General features: G+C 45.8%; 1 protein-coding gene across 4 annotated transcripts in view; it reads left to right on the top strand.

Moving 5' to 3' along the window:
* The window catches only part of FMNL2 (formin like 2), a 347,713-nt gene that overhangs the window by 321,745 nt on the left and 12,131 nt on the right, over positions 1–13,837 (top strand). For all 4 annotated transcript variants that reach the window (XM_066279848.1, XM_066279851.1, XM_066279849.1 and 1 more), the window contains exons 16-22: positions 4,522–4,646; positions 5,584–5,786; positions 7,318–7,552; positions 8,459–8,527; positions 8,650–8,730; positions 10,074–10,203; positions 13,252–13,415. In XM_066279848.1, the coding sequence (XP_066135945.1) occupies positions 4,522–4,646; positions 5,584–5,786; positions 7,318–7,552; positions 8,459–8,527; positions 8,650–8,730; positions 10,074–10,203; positions 13,252–13,415 (1,007 nt within the window). The remainder of the gene's footprint in view (positions 1–4,521; positions 4,647–5,583; positions 5,787–7,317; positions 7,553–8,458; positions 8,528–8,649; positions 8,731–10,073; positions 10,204–13,251; positions 13,416–13,837) is intronic.

Raw genomic sequence — 13,837 nt, 5'->3', positions numbered from 1 at the left:
AAACCATGGGTAACATCTGCCTGTTGGCACACGGTTCATATGCGTGTGTTAGAATTTGAACCTTGGTTCTTGGATCTGTTCTTGAAATACAGTTTAAGTGCTAATGCCTTGAAATCTAAGTTCTAGTTTTGACTCACGGACATGAATGTTTACTCTTCCCTAAAATGCTGCAAGCCATTTTCCTGGCCGTGGAGTATTTTCCTGACGTTGGGCTTTGCTCTGAGCTTTGCCATCTGTGAGACCTTGCAGGGTTCTGCTTCCTCGTTCACTTCAGTCGGTTGCGAGGCCTCTTATTTCTGCTGAAGAGCTGCCACTCTAATCCTCTCCATTCCCAAGGCTGCAGTGGTTCTCATAGCTTTTTGCCCAAAGTCTAAACGAGTCTTCGCTGCAAACGATTTCCAGTCTCCATCCCTCCGCGTGTCCCGTCACAGCTGCACCGGCCAGTCTGTGGGGCTCACTCATCCTGGTGACTGAAGCCCTTTTGGACACCGGAAGGCCACCCATAGCAAAGTTATTTCACAGCAAATCCGTGGTGTTTACTTCCACCCCGACTTCCATAAAACTGTCAAAGTAACAAACAAGGTGCCTGTTCAAAGTAATGCTTGCAGTAAACCAGTGATGTATTTTAACCTTTCAAGGTCTTTCTCATCTATCACTTTCTTCTAGAACTTTTATTGCTTCTGAAGGACAAAAATTGAAAGCGTGTCATCGTGGGACTGTTGGCTTTTGGAATGTAAACAAACAAACAAAAACCTCTTAAGCTCCAGGAATCTGTGTGGAAGTTGTAACTGTCACGTGTACCTGGGCTCACTGGCTAGGCGTGCCCCCTGCCTGAGTGTGGAAGCTGTAATTGTCACGTGTACCTGGGCTCACTGGCTAGGCGTGCCCCCTGCCTGAGTGTGGAAGCTGTAACTGTCACGTGTACCTGGGCTCACTGACCAGGCGTGCCCCCTGCGCGCTCACCAGTAGCTGTGCCTGCTGTGGTGTCTCATCTGGTCCTGCTTTCCTTTCTCTCTGGCACAACCTAACGTGTGACCTAGCTTCCACCTTTGTTCACTGAGCTCTAACACAGAACTCAGAACCACCCTGGCAGAATGAAAGGGACAGCCGACTGCGAGGTGTAGACCCAGGTCCTTTCTGGATGGGTCTTGTCCCCCTGGTTTTGATGTGTTGTTTTGTTTTGCCTACTTAATTAAAACAGTTTTTCAGTCTTGTTGCTTCCCTCCATTTAATGGTGTAGAACTCTGTTCAGCTGATGACCCACTGCCACCTTTAGAGTTGGTACAATTGGAAGCTGTCCCCTTTGTGTCTTCATCAATTTAGAGGACTGTATGTGGGACTAAAGCAACTCCTCGTTAGTGTCGTAAGTGTCCTTTAAACAATTATAGGGCGTTCTGTTTTACAGACGTAAGGATGATAAGGACCTTATGAGTATCTGGTAGCTTGAGATCAGGCAGTTCTGCAAGGCCTTTACTTTCTTTTCATGGCTCATCCTCACCTTGGCTCTTAATGCTTAGTGCTTCTAGCCCAGAGGAGATGCCTGAAGTTCATTTAGTTGAGCTTCCTTTGCATTTTGTGGAGGAAATATCAGTGGAATGAGATGTGCATTTGCAGTGTAAAGCTTACTTCCTCAACTCTGTGACAGAGCATGTGGCTCCCGATTCCCAGTTGGGCCATGTGCGTGCACACCAGGCCACTGGGCAGTCTGGACCCTTTGTGTCTCTGTGGCAGAAAGTGCTTTGGAACTTTACAAGGAGAATGTGGGCTCCAGCTGATTATTTTTAAAAATTGTTCCTATCTTAAAGACTACTTAGTACAGTTGATGCTTTGGACTACTATAATGAAATCATATTTTTTCCCTCTTCTAAAACAGATTATTTTCTTTTTATAACAAAATAAATGAGTCTTCAAGGCAGGCCTGAAGGGAAGTGAATTTTTGGCCCTGTGCTGCCTTGTGAAATGTGTCCAAGAAGCATGAAATGCTACGCGAAGAGTGTGTCAATTGCGTATCTAATTTTTTTTTTGTATTTTCTTTGTTCTTTCTGCTTCCACAAAAGATGGGCCAATCAAGCTTTTCTGTAGGTTGCTCCTCACTGAGTGTGTTGGTATTTGCCTTGTGCTCCTGTTGGTCACACTGTGCCTTGACATCTCTCCACCCCATCTTACACTGAGCCATTGCATTTTGACTTTGTGTCTGCGGGAAGTCTGGGTGTTGGCTGACTGTTATTCCAGGTGTGCCCAAGCCCTGTAGTTGAACCTATAGAAGAGATTATGGTCCTTTAAGCAGACATCCTGGATCATACCCCACATTTCTTTCTTCCTGTGAAAAAGTGGGTTTCTCCCTTGCAGTTTAGTTTTCATAGGTGGATCCAAGGCCTCCGCTCTAGGAGGATTTTGGATTTATTCTGAGGGAAAACGGGAGGCGCTACAGAACAAGGAAAAGCTGTTGGGTGCTGCTTTTCCATTTCCCTCCCACCGGCCGTGGCTCTCCCGGGAACACCCACCCACGGACCCCCCCACGCAGTCAGTCAGGTCCTTTAGCCTGAACACGGTCTGTCATGGTCGCAGCCCCAGAGCCCCTCCTCCTCTGGCCACGCCCCTCCTCCCCCCAACTCAGGACAACCTTCTGAAGAGAACTTTTTTGCCTGTGTTTTGATCTCAGGCTTATTCCTAATCTTGCTAACGACTTAAAAAATAGGGTGGCTGCAAATGGAATGATCTTTAGTGAGTGTCTCTGAGGCCGCAGGGCAAGGTCACCGGCCTCTCACCTAAGATTGTGAGAAGATCCCTGCACAGCCTCCCCCGCCCCGCCCCCCTTCGTCCCCTTCGCCCCCTTCGCAATCACTGAAGTCGCAGATGAGAGGAAGGTTAGCTCCTCAGTCCCATGAAGGACATGGCATTTCCTGGGAAGCATAGGCAGAACTAAAGAGTGGAAGGAATCCGGCCCCGTTGGACAGTAGGGCCTGAGGCATCCCAGTCGGTAGTGGCGAGGCCTGGTTTGGCAAGGCTGTCTTTCCGTGTTCCTGCATGCCTGTGTGTTGACTTATCAGATGACATTCCTGCTGTTGATGACATGACATTTGTAACTCTGGAGGAACGAGAGGTGCTGTCTGCCCCCCCTTTTCGGTTACCTCCCCCTGAGGTAGGCAGCCAGGTACCAGCCCAGGGGTTTTTTGCATTTTTGTTGTGTTCTCCTTCCTTTGCTAATGATGGCAAATAGCAAAGCTCCCAGATAGTGCGGTGGGCCTGCCAGGACTGACTTAGCAAGGCAGATATATCTGGGAAGACCTCTTCATGGTATGTAATTAATAGAATTTTTTGATTTTTTTATTTTTATTTTATTTTTTTATTTATTTTTCTGAAGCTGGAAACGGGGAGAGACAGTCAGACTCCCGCATGCACCTGACCGGGATCCACCCGGCACGCCCACCAGGGGGCGATGCTCTGCCCCTCTGGGGCGTCGCTCTGTTGCGACCAGAGCCACTCTAGCACCTGGGGCAGAGGCCAAGGAGCCATCCCCAGCACCCGGGCCATCTTTGCTCCAATGGAGCCTCGCTGCGGGAGGGGAAGAGAGAGACAGAGAGGAAGGAGAGGGGGAGGGGTGGAGAAGTAGATGGGTGCTTCTCCTGTGTGCCCTGGCCGGGAATCGAACCCGGGACTTCTGCACGCCAGGCTGACGCTCTACCACTGAGCCAACCGGCCAGGGCCAATAGAATTTTTAATGGCTTGTGTTTTTTAGCTCATTCCCCCAAAGTTAAGAGGAGTTAGCACTGCCCCTCAGAACCCTCCCTCTCTATTAAGAGGTTTTCAGTATTTTTAGTGAGTTCATCCCTGCTTTCTAGTCACACATTGCTGACCCCTGGGGAGAACTTGCTCCTCAAGAGGAGGAAGGGACTGTGGCCATTTTCAAAAAGTAACACAAATCCTGATTTCTAAGTACCCCTTTTGGCTTAGACATTTCGTATTTGGGGCCATAATCCCCATTATTGAAGCCACACACAGGAATGTGTTGCTCTGGCCAAAAGTCATCATTCTCGTTGTGAAGTTTCTGGTGATTTAGAGCCACTGATCATCTTTTAAAATGTGTTTGGAGATGTGTTCTAGAACCAAGAATTTAGGATGTCAAAATTGGACCTCCTGCTCACCATTATCAAACTGAGTCACACAGAGTATTTGTCCTCTCTGCTGTCCAGTAACAATAATTTTTGCTCCCCAGTACTTTATTTGTCCTGAGCATTGTCCTCACGTTATGCAACAAAAAACAGTTGCCTCCATTAAAAAAAAAAAAAAAATCAGCCCCTAGCTCTTCGATAATTTTAACAGACTCTTGTATCAATCAATCAAATGGTGACCACAGACTGCTGTGCCCAAAGCTATGTGCGATGTTTTAAAGCACTTGGGTGCTCTTTGCTAGTCTTCCTCCAGCGTTAAAGTGTCATCTGCAAGGACTGTTGTCTGGTCATTCCTGAGGGTCACGGGGTCTTGGTGGAATCTTAATTTCATTCTCTCTAACCTCTGTAGCTGTGAAAATTAAGAAGCCAATCAAGACGAAGTTCAGAATGCCAGTTTTTAACTGGGTTGCCCTGAAGCCAAATCAGATCAATGGCACAGTCTTCAATGAAATTGATGACGAGCGAATTCTGGAGGTATCTTTCTGATTGGTTAGACACATGGGGCCACTCCATGCAGCTAAGCCAAAATGGGTGTGCTGTTAACCTGGAAAATTCAGTGATTAAAGTACTAGTGTTTTAAGTGCTTTGATGCATAGAGAAAAAATGATATAGAATATCAGAATAAAACTGGACACTGTTTTGTAAGGTGGTTCTAAAACTATGTTTATAAATTTATGTTAAAATGAAATAGTTTTGAGCATCTTCAGTGTACTCCACTATGTACTCTGACATAGTATCTGCCCTTAATTTATACAAGGGCATAAAACTGTTAAATTGTAAGAGAATGAGGACTTAATAAGCACACTCTCTAGCTAGTTTGATGGATGGTTTTAACCTGTGGTTGCCATCCCTGCAAGCTAATTATTGAAAGGCATTTGAATTTGCTTGTTCAGACCAGTTGTCTGCTTTAGCCGTTCACATCTGTGTAAGTGGCATGAGGCACACTCTAACACAGGGTTCCCCAAACTTTTTACACAGGGGGCCAGTTCACTATCCCTCAGACCGTTGGAGGGCCAGACTATAAAAAAAACTATGAACAAATCCCTATGCACACTGCACATATCTTATTTTAAAGTAAAAAAACAAAATGGGAACAAATACAATATTTAAAATAAAGAACAAGTAAATTTAAATCAACAACCTGACCAGTATTTCATGGGAACTATGCTCCTCTCACTGACCACCAATGAAAGAGGTGCCTCTTCTGGAAGTGCGGTGGGGGCCGGATAAATGGCCTCAGGGGGCCGTAGTTTGGGGACCCCTGCTCTAACACATAGGAAAATAGAGCTAGCTGTAGTCAAAGACGAGTATTGGGTAGAAAAAGTAAGTTCTTTGATTTTTAAGAAACTGTCTAAATGGTGGCTTCCTGACTTAATTTTTAAGTATAATTCACTTGTCTTCTCTTCCCCAGGATTTAAATGTGGATGAATTTGAGGAAATATTTAAGACAAAAGCCCAAGGTCCTGCCATTGATCTTTCTTCAAGCAAACAGAAGATCACACAGAAGGGTTCCCACAAAGTGACGTTACTAGAAGCAAATAGGGCCAAAAACCTTGCCATAACTTTAAGGAAAGCTGGAAAGACAGCTGATGAGATCTGTAAAGCTATTCATGTGTAAGTTCAGGGCACTGGCATTCTGGGAAACTCTTTCAGTAAGTTTAGGGTAAAAACAAAGTTCTGAATTGGTAGATGACAGAAATATTTCAATAGTGAGGCAAGATTTAAGATAAAAGATGGAACAATCCTTGATATCCAGACACCAGAGAGTCTCCTTGTTACACATATGCAACTGTAGAGTTTAATAAAATGTTAATACAAAAGAGGTGGACCAGAAATTACCCTTGGGAGCGCTATGTTAGAATAAGTCATTATAATCGCTTTAGAAGAATAACATCAGGATCGTGAAATTTATCATCGGGCGATTCTCATATATAGGTCTACAGCAAAGCTTACGTAAAAGGACAGTTGAGTGGAGTCTGGCAGATGCAAAGAAAAGGGAGAAAATGTCAGTTTTCTCTGGAGTATCTGCATTTCATTCAGATTTGTTGAACACAAACTTGATGGCATCTCTGGAACGACACATTTCAGTGCCAGATGCACAGATGATAAAGACGCATATTTTAATTGATAACAATGGGAATTTGATTGCTGTTGCTTTTCGTGCTTTGAGGACATTTTAAACAAAGTTCAGTTCTTTGTCTCTGAACAGCAGAGAAGGCATTGGTTTATTTACCTTTCTATTAGAAGCATCTTTCTACTCTTCTTATGGTCATGGTGACCTTCAAATATGGTAAGGAAGTTAGTAGATATTTTAGGAACTAAGTCATTATAAGTTGACCTTTCATAAATTTTGATCAGGGTTTCCTACAGTAGTAAATGGCCCTAAGAAATCATTTGTTCCAATTATACATCCTCAGCCAGGTTCATAATTTAATAGTCCAGTGCATCCTATAGTCTGTTGTGATTTCTGATGTGGAAACGTGATATGCACTTCGGTTTTTAATTTTTATATGCCTTGTTTGTCATGATGATTAAATATAATTATATTATTTTGCTGAACAAAGGTTGTCTGGAGAATAAAATAGAGGTTGTAGCAGATCCTTTGTTCAAAATTGAGCATACAGCCACAGAGACCTGGTATTCCTGCAGGGGATAGATACACTGAAGCCAAAATATCCATATGGCACAGGCATTTGATTACGTTTTTTTCTAAAGAAGAAAATATATACCAGACCGTTTATAATGGAACTATTTTACAGAGCCCACCAGATACTCTGTAATTGTGTGTATGATGTTAATCTTCTAATTAGCAGTACTTCACATGCCTTAAAAACCCATGTCTTTGGATGACTTAACCATCAGATGCTCCAGCCTTCCTCTGCCTTTTCCTCTGACTGCTGATTTCTAGAGGCTTGAAGCGCTACTAAAAGCTGAAAACTGAGTGGGGTGACTGTAATAATGCCCAGGTTTTCAGGAAGGACCAACAGGTGCTTGATGCAGAGCCAGGAGCCAGCTGTCAGGGGCCCTCCTCACAGTCCGACGATGAGGAATTGACGAGGCTGCTCATGAGCTGGACTAGGTGGAGGTGTGGTTGAAAGGTCGGAGGTCTTCTCTCTAACACTGACATGTCCACATCTGTCTTCAGGTTTGACTTGAAGACATTGCCTGTGGACTTTGTAGAATGTTTGATGAGGTTCTTGCCAACTGAGAATGAGGTGAAGGTGCTTCGGCTCTATGAGCGGGAGAGGAAGCCCCTGGAAAACTTGTCAGATGAAGACCGATTCATGATGCAGTTCAGTAAAATTGAGAGGCTCATGCAGAAGATGACCATCATGGCCTTCATTGGGAACTTTGCTGAAAGCATTCAGATGCTAACTCCTGTGAGTGGACCAGCTCTGGCAGGGGAGGGGTCCGAGGCTATATAGAATCTTTTATGTCTGTTTCTCTCTCAGAATTGTACTTAGTGTCATGGGCTCTAAAGCCTCCTTCCCAGAACTTTCTAGATCCCATTTTCACTTCAGCCATCTTTTTCATATTGTATATGTCAAGTAGATTTGAAAATGGTGACATTCCATTTTCAATATTGCCCTTCTCCCTAGAAAATGCCATTTTCTGTGTCTCCATATGTCCTTGGGATTTGAAAGTGTACATCCATACAGAGGACATGGAAAACCCATTTTCCCTAACTTAATCCCCTCCTGAAGATGCCAGTTCTCTGGCTGGGCTGGTAAGACCAAAAATGTGACTTTCCTCTCTAGGAATGATCCCGTATCTTTTAGTGAAAGCCATATCTTTATTGGCTTTCATTAAATTTATCCCAGGCATCATCTTCCTTGGAAGTTTGTGACAGAACACTGGTGATGCAGAAAGAATAGCCAGCCATCTCCTGTTCCTTTCTGTTAATTTGGTAGAGGCTCATGTATGTCATAAATATAGATATCATAAAAAGTTCCTCTTGGACAGCCCCATCGATTTAAAAATACAAATTGTATTACATGAGTCAAAGTGGGGGTTGGGGAATTGAGCTCTGCTAGAAGATGCTGTTGACTGTGTCTCGCTGTTCATAGGTTATGTGATAAGCAAGTTCTGACATTGCTTCTTATTTCAAATACTAAGACCTAGCAGACAAATTTATGTTTAGGAAAAACTAGACACTCAGCTCTACGACTTTTAAGGTCTAAATGCAGGCCTGTTTTCTTCTGTGTTGATTTTTAGTTTCCATTTAGAGTTTCCCATTTTTAACATCTTAATTTTCTCTCCCCTTCTTTCCTTCGACTGGAATCTAGCAACTTCACTCAATTATAGCCGCATCTGTGTCTATAAAGTCATCCCAAAAACTCAAGAAAATTCTGGAGGCAAGTGGAGTTTTCCTTGTGCACATGTTTGGGAGAGCTGCCTGGTCAGCTGCACTCCTCGGGCTGGAATGCCGTGCTGATGGACCTCTCTCTCTCTCTCTCTCTCTCTCTCTCTTCTGCAGATCATCTTGGCCCTTGGGAACTATATGAATAGCAGTAAACGAGGAGCAGTTTATGGATTTAAACTTCAGAGTTTGGATCTGGTGAGTAGACTAAAAGAAACACAAGACCTATGTGAGGATAAAGCAGCTGGCGGAGATTAAGCCCTGGAGTGCGGAGAGCCTGCTCTCGGAGGCGGGCGGGGTGCTTGGACGAAGCCTCTCTGCCAGTGGGAGGACCAATCGGTGTACATCTTGTGGAGCACCATTTGGCAGCAAGCACTTAGAACCTGAAAAATACTCATAACCCTTTGACCTAGTATTTTCATTTCTAGGAATCTATCCTCAGGAGTCTGAATGATGGGTGCTGTATTTTATTTATAATTGCAAATAATTAGCAAAGATGCAAAGAGCCAAGATTTGGGGAAATGATTAAATATGCTATAGCAAATAGGCAGTACCTGTGCACGCAATAATTGATACGGTAAACTATTCTTCAGCTATTAGAATACTTGTGAAGAATTTTCAAAGAACTAGATAATTTTTTGTTTAGAAAAGAAAGCAGGGTATCAATTGAAGGTACAGTTCAATTTTGGCTAAGTAAAGTAGGTAGGAAAAATCTTAATTGCAGTACATTGAGATTTTACAGAGAGGGTGGGTGGAATTAGGGAAGTTTTTTGAACTGCTTCGTGATACTTTTCTGTCTCTTCTCAAAATTTTTGTTTCTTTCCTGGATGTAAAGGGTGCTCTGCTTTTCAGAGTTGCCTGACTAATGTAAGTAGGACCAGAGAGAATCCTGCGTGACACCCTCTCCCCCCAATTCCCCCAGGCTGTGCAGGGCTAATGTGGCTTCCGTGTGAGAAGGTGGGACAGCAGGTTGAGTCCCCAGCCTGGGGGAGACATGGTTATCTGATAGGGAGTGTTCAGTTAGTCACAGTCCTGTCCCCCAGAAGGTCATGGTCCATTAGGCACATCTGATTCGGATCCTGACAGGCTGGGAGCCTGAGGGCCTGAGCCACATGTGAAGACGGCAGCGCAGGAGGCCTGCTGTGTAGGCAGTGCCTGTGCACACTGCCGGCTCCTCACTCACTCCTCTGGGCCTCCTCTGGCAGAGCACTGAAACAGGAGCCTTCCTGCTTTTAAGTCAGGAGAGGTGGTAGAGCAGGTGTGGGCTGGGGGCAGTTCCTGTGAGTGAAGGTGTGGGAACAGGGCCAGGTACTTAAGAGTCATCCCTAAAGTTGAGCATATCCCCTCATCAGGAAGTCGTCTGGTCATTTAGAAATCAGTGGGCTGCTTCATCAGAAAACAAATCCACCCCGGACTCTCCTGTGGGGAGGTTTTCTGTCCACTCTGGGGCACCGATACTCCGTCACTTGACTCCGGGAGAACTTCTGTTGGGTGATTCTCCACCGCCCTTCACTCTAACCCTCATTCCCTTTTGTTTTCAGCTTTTAGATACCAAGTCAACAGACCGAAAGCAAACGCTGTTGCACTATATATCCAATGTTGTAAAAGAAAAATATCACCAAGTGTCCCTGTTTTATAATGAGCTTCATTATGTGGAGAAGGCTGCTGCAGGTACTTGACGTGAGCCGTTGACATTACTCTGGGGCATTGCAGGCCTTGTGTCGCGGGGGGAGCATGTCTGCTGGAGCAAACACTCCTCAGAACCTCTTTGAAAGAGGCGTGGCTAACACGTCTAGTTTTGAGCTGGGACACATGGGCCAGGGTACAGCCCACTCCTGGGAGGAATAATGAGCTTGGACATGAAGCTATTTATTACTAGAAACTGACTTTTCTAGAGGTTAAACGTCTTGCTCAATATCATACTGGTCACAAGTAATAGAAACAGGACTAGATACCTGGGTTGTCTTCTCATACTGTGTATCTCATACAGTGTCAAAAAATACTAGGTTAGAAAGAGGAGCAACATGTGGCTTGACCTCACACTTAGTTACACAGGCTGCAATTCCCAAATTATGATCGTGGAACAAAGTGTGCATTACAAATTCATATTCCGGAGGCCTACTCCACTCACTGAATCAAATCTTTGAGGTTATTATAACAGTTTGCATGTCCATTACAACCTGCGTCATTACAGGCACAGTCGAGTTTTATTTATCTTTTTAATTTTTATTTTTCAATTATAGTTGACATACAATATCATAGTAGTCTCCTGTGTACAACATAGTGATTAGACATGTATATTCCTTACAGAGATCACCCTAAGTCTAGTACCCACCTGACACCATACCTACCTAGTTATACAGTATTATTGACTATTCCCCAACCTACACTTTCCGTCCCCATAACTGTTTTGGTAACTGGCAATTTTTACTTTTTAGACCCTTTCACCTTTTCCAAACCCCCCCCCCCCCCCAAATCTGGCAGCCACCAGCGTGTTCTTTATATGTATAAGTTGAAGTGTTATCTTCATAATCCCCCTTCCCCAACAAATTGATCATGGGAACAAATGCAGGAGTGAATGAACACGTGAGTGAGGCAGTGCCGGGTGGATGCTGCTGACGCCTGGGGAGACTGAGGCGGGCGGAGTGACACGGTGGCCGGGAGACGCGGTCCGGGCTGCGGAGGGTCTGCCGAGGGGCCAGCGTCACTTCGGCTGCTACCAGGATTTCTATTCTGCTGGAGTGATTTTCCTTCTTTCAAGTTTTCCTCTGCCTAAACTAGAATTCTTTAGCATCACAATTTTAATTTTAAATCTTTAAAAATTTTCGCCCTGGCCAGGATAGCTCAGTGAGAGCATCATCCCAAAGCACAGAGGTTACTGGTTCGATCACTGGTCAGGGCACCTACAGGGACAGATTGAGGTTTCCTGTCTCTCTCTCTCCCCATTCCTTTCTTTAAAATCAATAAAATAAACATTTTAAAAAAACTTTAAAATTTTTCTATCTTTCTAATGAGCATATTTTGGCCCAAGTGAGATACTCCCAAAGTGTCATTTGAAAAAAGTCAGTGGGGGAAGATGGGGAGATGGAGGGCCTCCTGCCCACCTCGTTCCGTGTTCCCTGTGTTCAGTGGGCGGACTCGGATTCCTCACACCTTCGATTGCTTACTCACTCCCTCCTTCCTTCCCTCGTGTGTCCGGTGAACCTTTCTGATTTCCCTGCCGTGTACTTGGCGCTGCCCTGAGCACGACAGAGTCACGGATGAGTAAGACAGTGTGAGTCTGGTGAGGGGAAAGCTTGCTGCGCTGTAGTGATCCGACCCTGTGCGGAGCCTGTCAGGTGCAGGAGCCGGCGGTGTGGCCAGGACCCTGCAGGAGGCTGCAGAGCGTGCCTCCTCCAGGAGGTGGCCTGGGCCCCGCTGTGCACAGAGCGCTTCAGGCTGGTAAGCCTCTGAAGCAGGTCAGGGTTGAACAAAAAGAAGCTGTCTGAGGCTATGTTAAGTCCCAGTCCTTAAAACAATAAAAGTTCAACAGGTAAAATGCTACCCCCTGCTGGAGAGCCACAGAAGTGCAAAGAGGTCCAAGTGTTGAGATCTTGCAAGCTCTACAGCAGGGGTCCCCAAACTACGGGCCCCGAAGGCCACATGCGGCCCCCTGAGGCCATTTATCCAACCCCCGCTGCACTTCTCGAAGGGGCATCTCTTTCATTGGTGGTCAGTGAGAGGAGCATAGTTCCCATTGGAATACTGGTCAGTTTGTTGATTTAAATTTACTTGTTCTTTATTTTAAATATTGTATTTGTTCCCGTTTTGTTTTTTTTACTTTAAAATAAGATATGTGCAGTGTGTATAGGGATTTGTTCATAGTTTTTTTTATAGTCCGGCCCTCCAACGGTCTGAGGGACAGTGAACTGGCCCCCTGTGTAAAAAGTTTGGGGACCCCTGCTCTACAGGTTAGTTGATAGGCCATCATGTCCTGCAAGAGAAATGGAGTAGTTGTGTAAAAGCACAGGGTTTGGAGTCCTGTTGTTATCTGAACTCCATCTCTGCCACCTCCTAGCTGTGTGGCCTAGGGCAGGCTGCGTTCCCTCTGTATGCTGCTTTTCCTTGTTGGTAACATGGGCTAATGGTGCCAGTGAATTATTGCATATAGAGAATTTAATGCAGTGCTTGATAGCGAGCCCTTGGTAGATGAGTTCCATTAAAGGATCTCCACTGAAAGCTGGGAGCAAGATTGCGGCCCCTGAGCCACTCTAGGAATCCACTGTGTTTTGACTTTCCAGGTTGAGGCTCACAGGCACTTTGTTTTTGTTTTTTTTGTTTGTTTGTTTTTTGTATTTTTCTGAAGTTGGAAATGGGGAGGCAGTCAGACAGACTCCCGCATGTGCCCGACTGGGATCCACCTGGCATGCCCAGGGGGCAATGCTCTGCCCATCTAGGGCGTTGCTCTGTTGCGACCAGAGCCATTCTAGTGCCTGAGGCAGAGGCCATGGAGCCATCCTGAGCGCCTGGGCCAACTTTGCTCCAATGGAGCCTTGGCTGCAGTAGGGGAAGAGAGAGACAGAGAGGAAGGAGAGGGGGAGGGGTGGAGAAGCAGATGGGCGCTTCTCCTGTGTGCCCTGGCCGGGAATCGAACCCCGGGACTCCTGCACGCCAGGCCGACGCTCTACCACTGAGCCAACTGGCCAGGGCCTCACAGGCACTTTGCTTTCTGCCCTTCAGTTTCCCTGGAGAACGTGTTACTGGATGTCAAGGAGCTGCAGAGGGGCATGGACTTGACCAAGAGGGAGTACACCATGCATGACCACAACACGCTGCTGAAGGAGTTCATTCTCAACAATGAGGGCAAGCTGAAGAAGCTGCAGGATGATGCCAAGATTGCCCAGGTTAGCGCCTGTGCCCCTCGACGCCCGTGGAGAAGTGACTGGATCCCTTAAAGCCACCTAGGGTGCTGGCCCTGGATTTGGGAGAAAAGTGCCCTCTGTCTACTGAGGGTAGAATTCTTGTGTAGCTAATGGTTACTCGAGGAGGGGGGAATTCTTTTGAATATTGTACCTGCTCACTGTCCTCTCTAACTTGGGGATTCCACCCTCTTCTGTAGAGGCCCCACCCCCTTCCACTGCTGGGCTTCCTGTGTGAGTCCGTACTCAGTTCAGCCACCGTGAGCCAGGCCTGTGCTCAGCAAAGCAGTGTTCCCAGTGTGTTGGGTTTCTGTAGGCCTTTGACCTTGAAACCTTACACTACACTGGGGGGGGGAGTGTGTGTCAAGTCTACACACTTGAAAAGCAGCCAGCACGGACCGTGTGCC

This window comes from Saccopteryx bilineata, chromosome 5, assembly GCF_036850765.1.
Source record: "Saccopteryx bilineata isolate mSacBil1 chromosome 5, mSacBil1_pri_phased_curated, whole genome shotgun sequence".
NCBI classification, from domain to species: Eukaryota; Metazoa; Chordata; class Mammalia; order Chiroptera; family Emballonuridae; genus Saccopteryx; species Saccopteryx bilineata.
The sequence above is the reverse complement of the archived record's forward strand: the minus strand, read 5'-3'. Positions and strand labels throughout refer to the sequence as shown.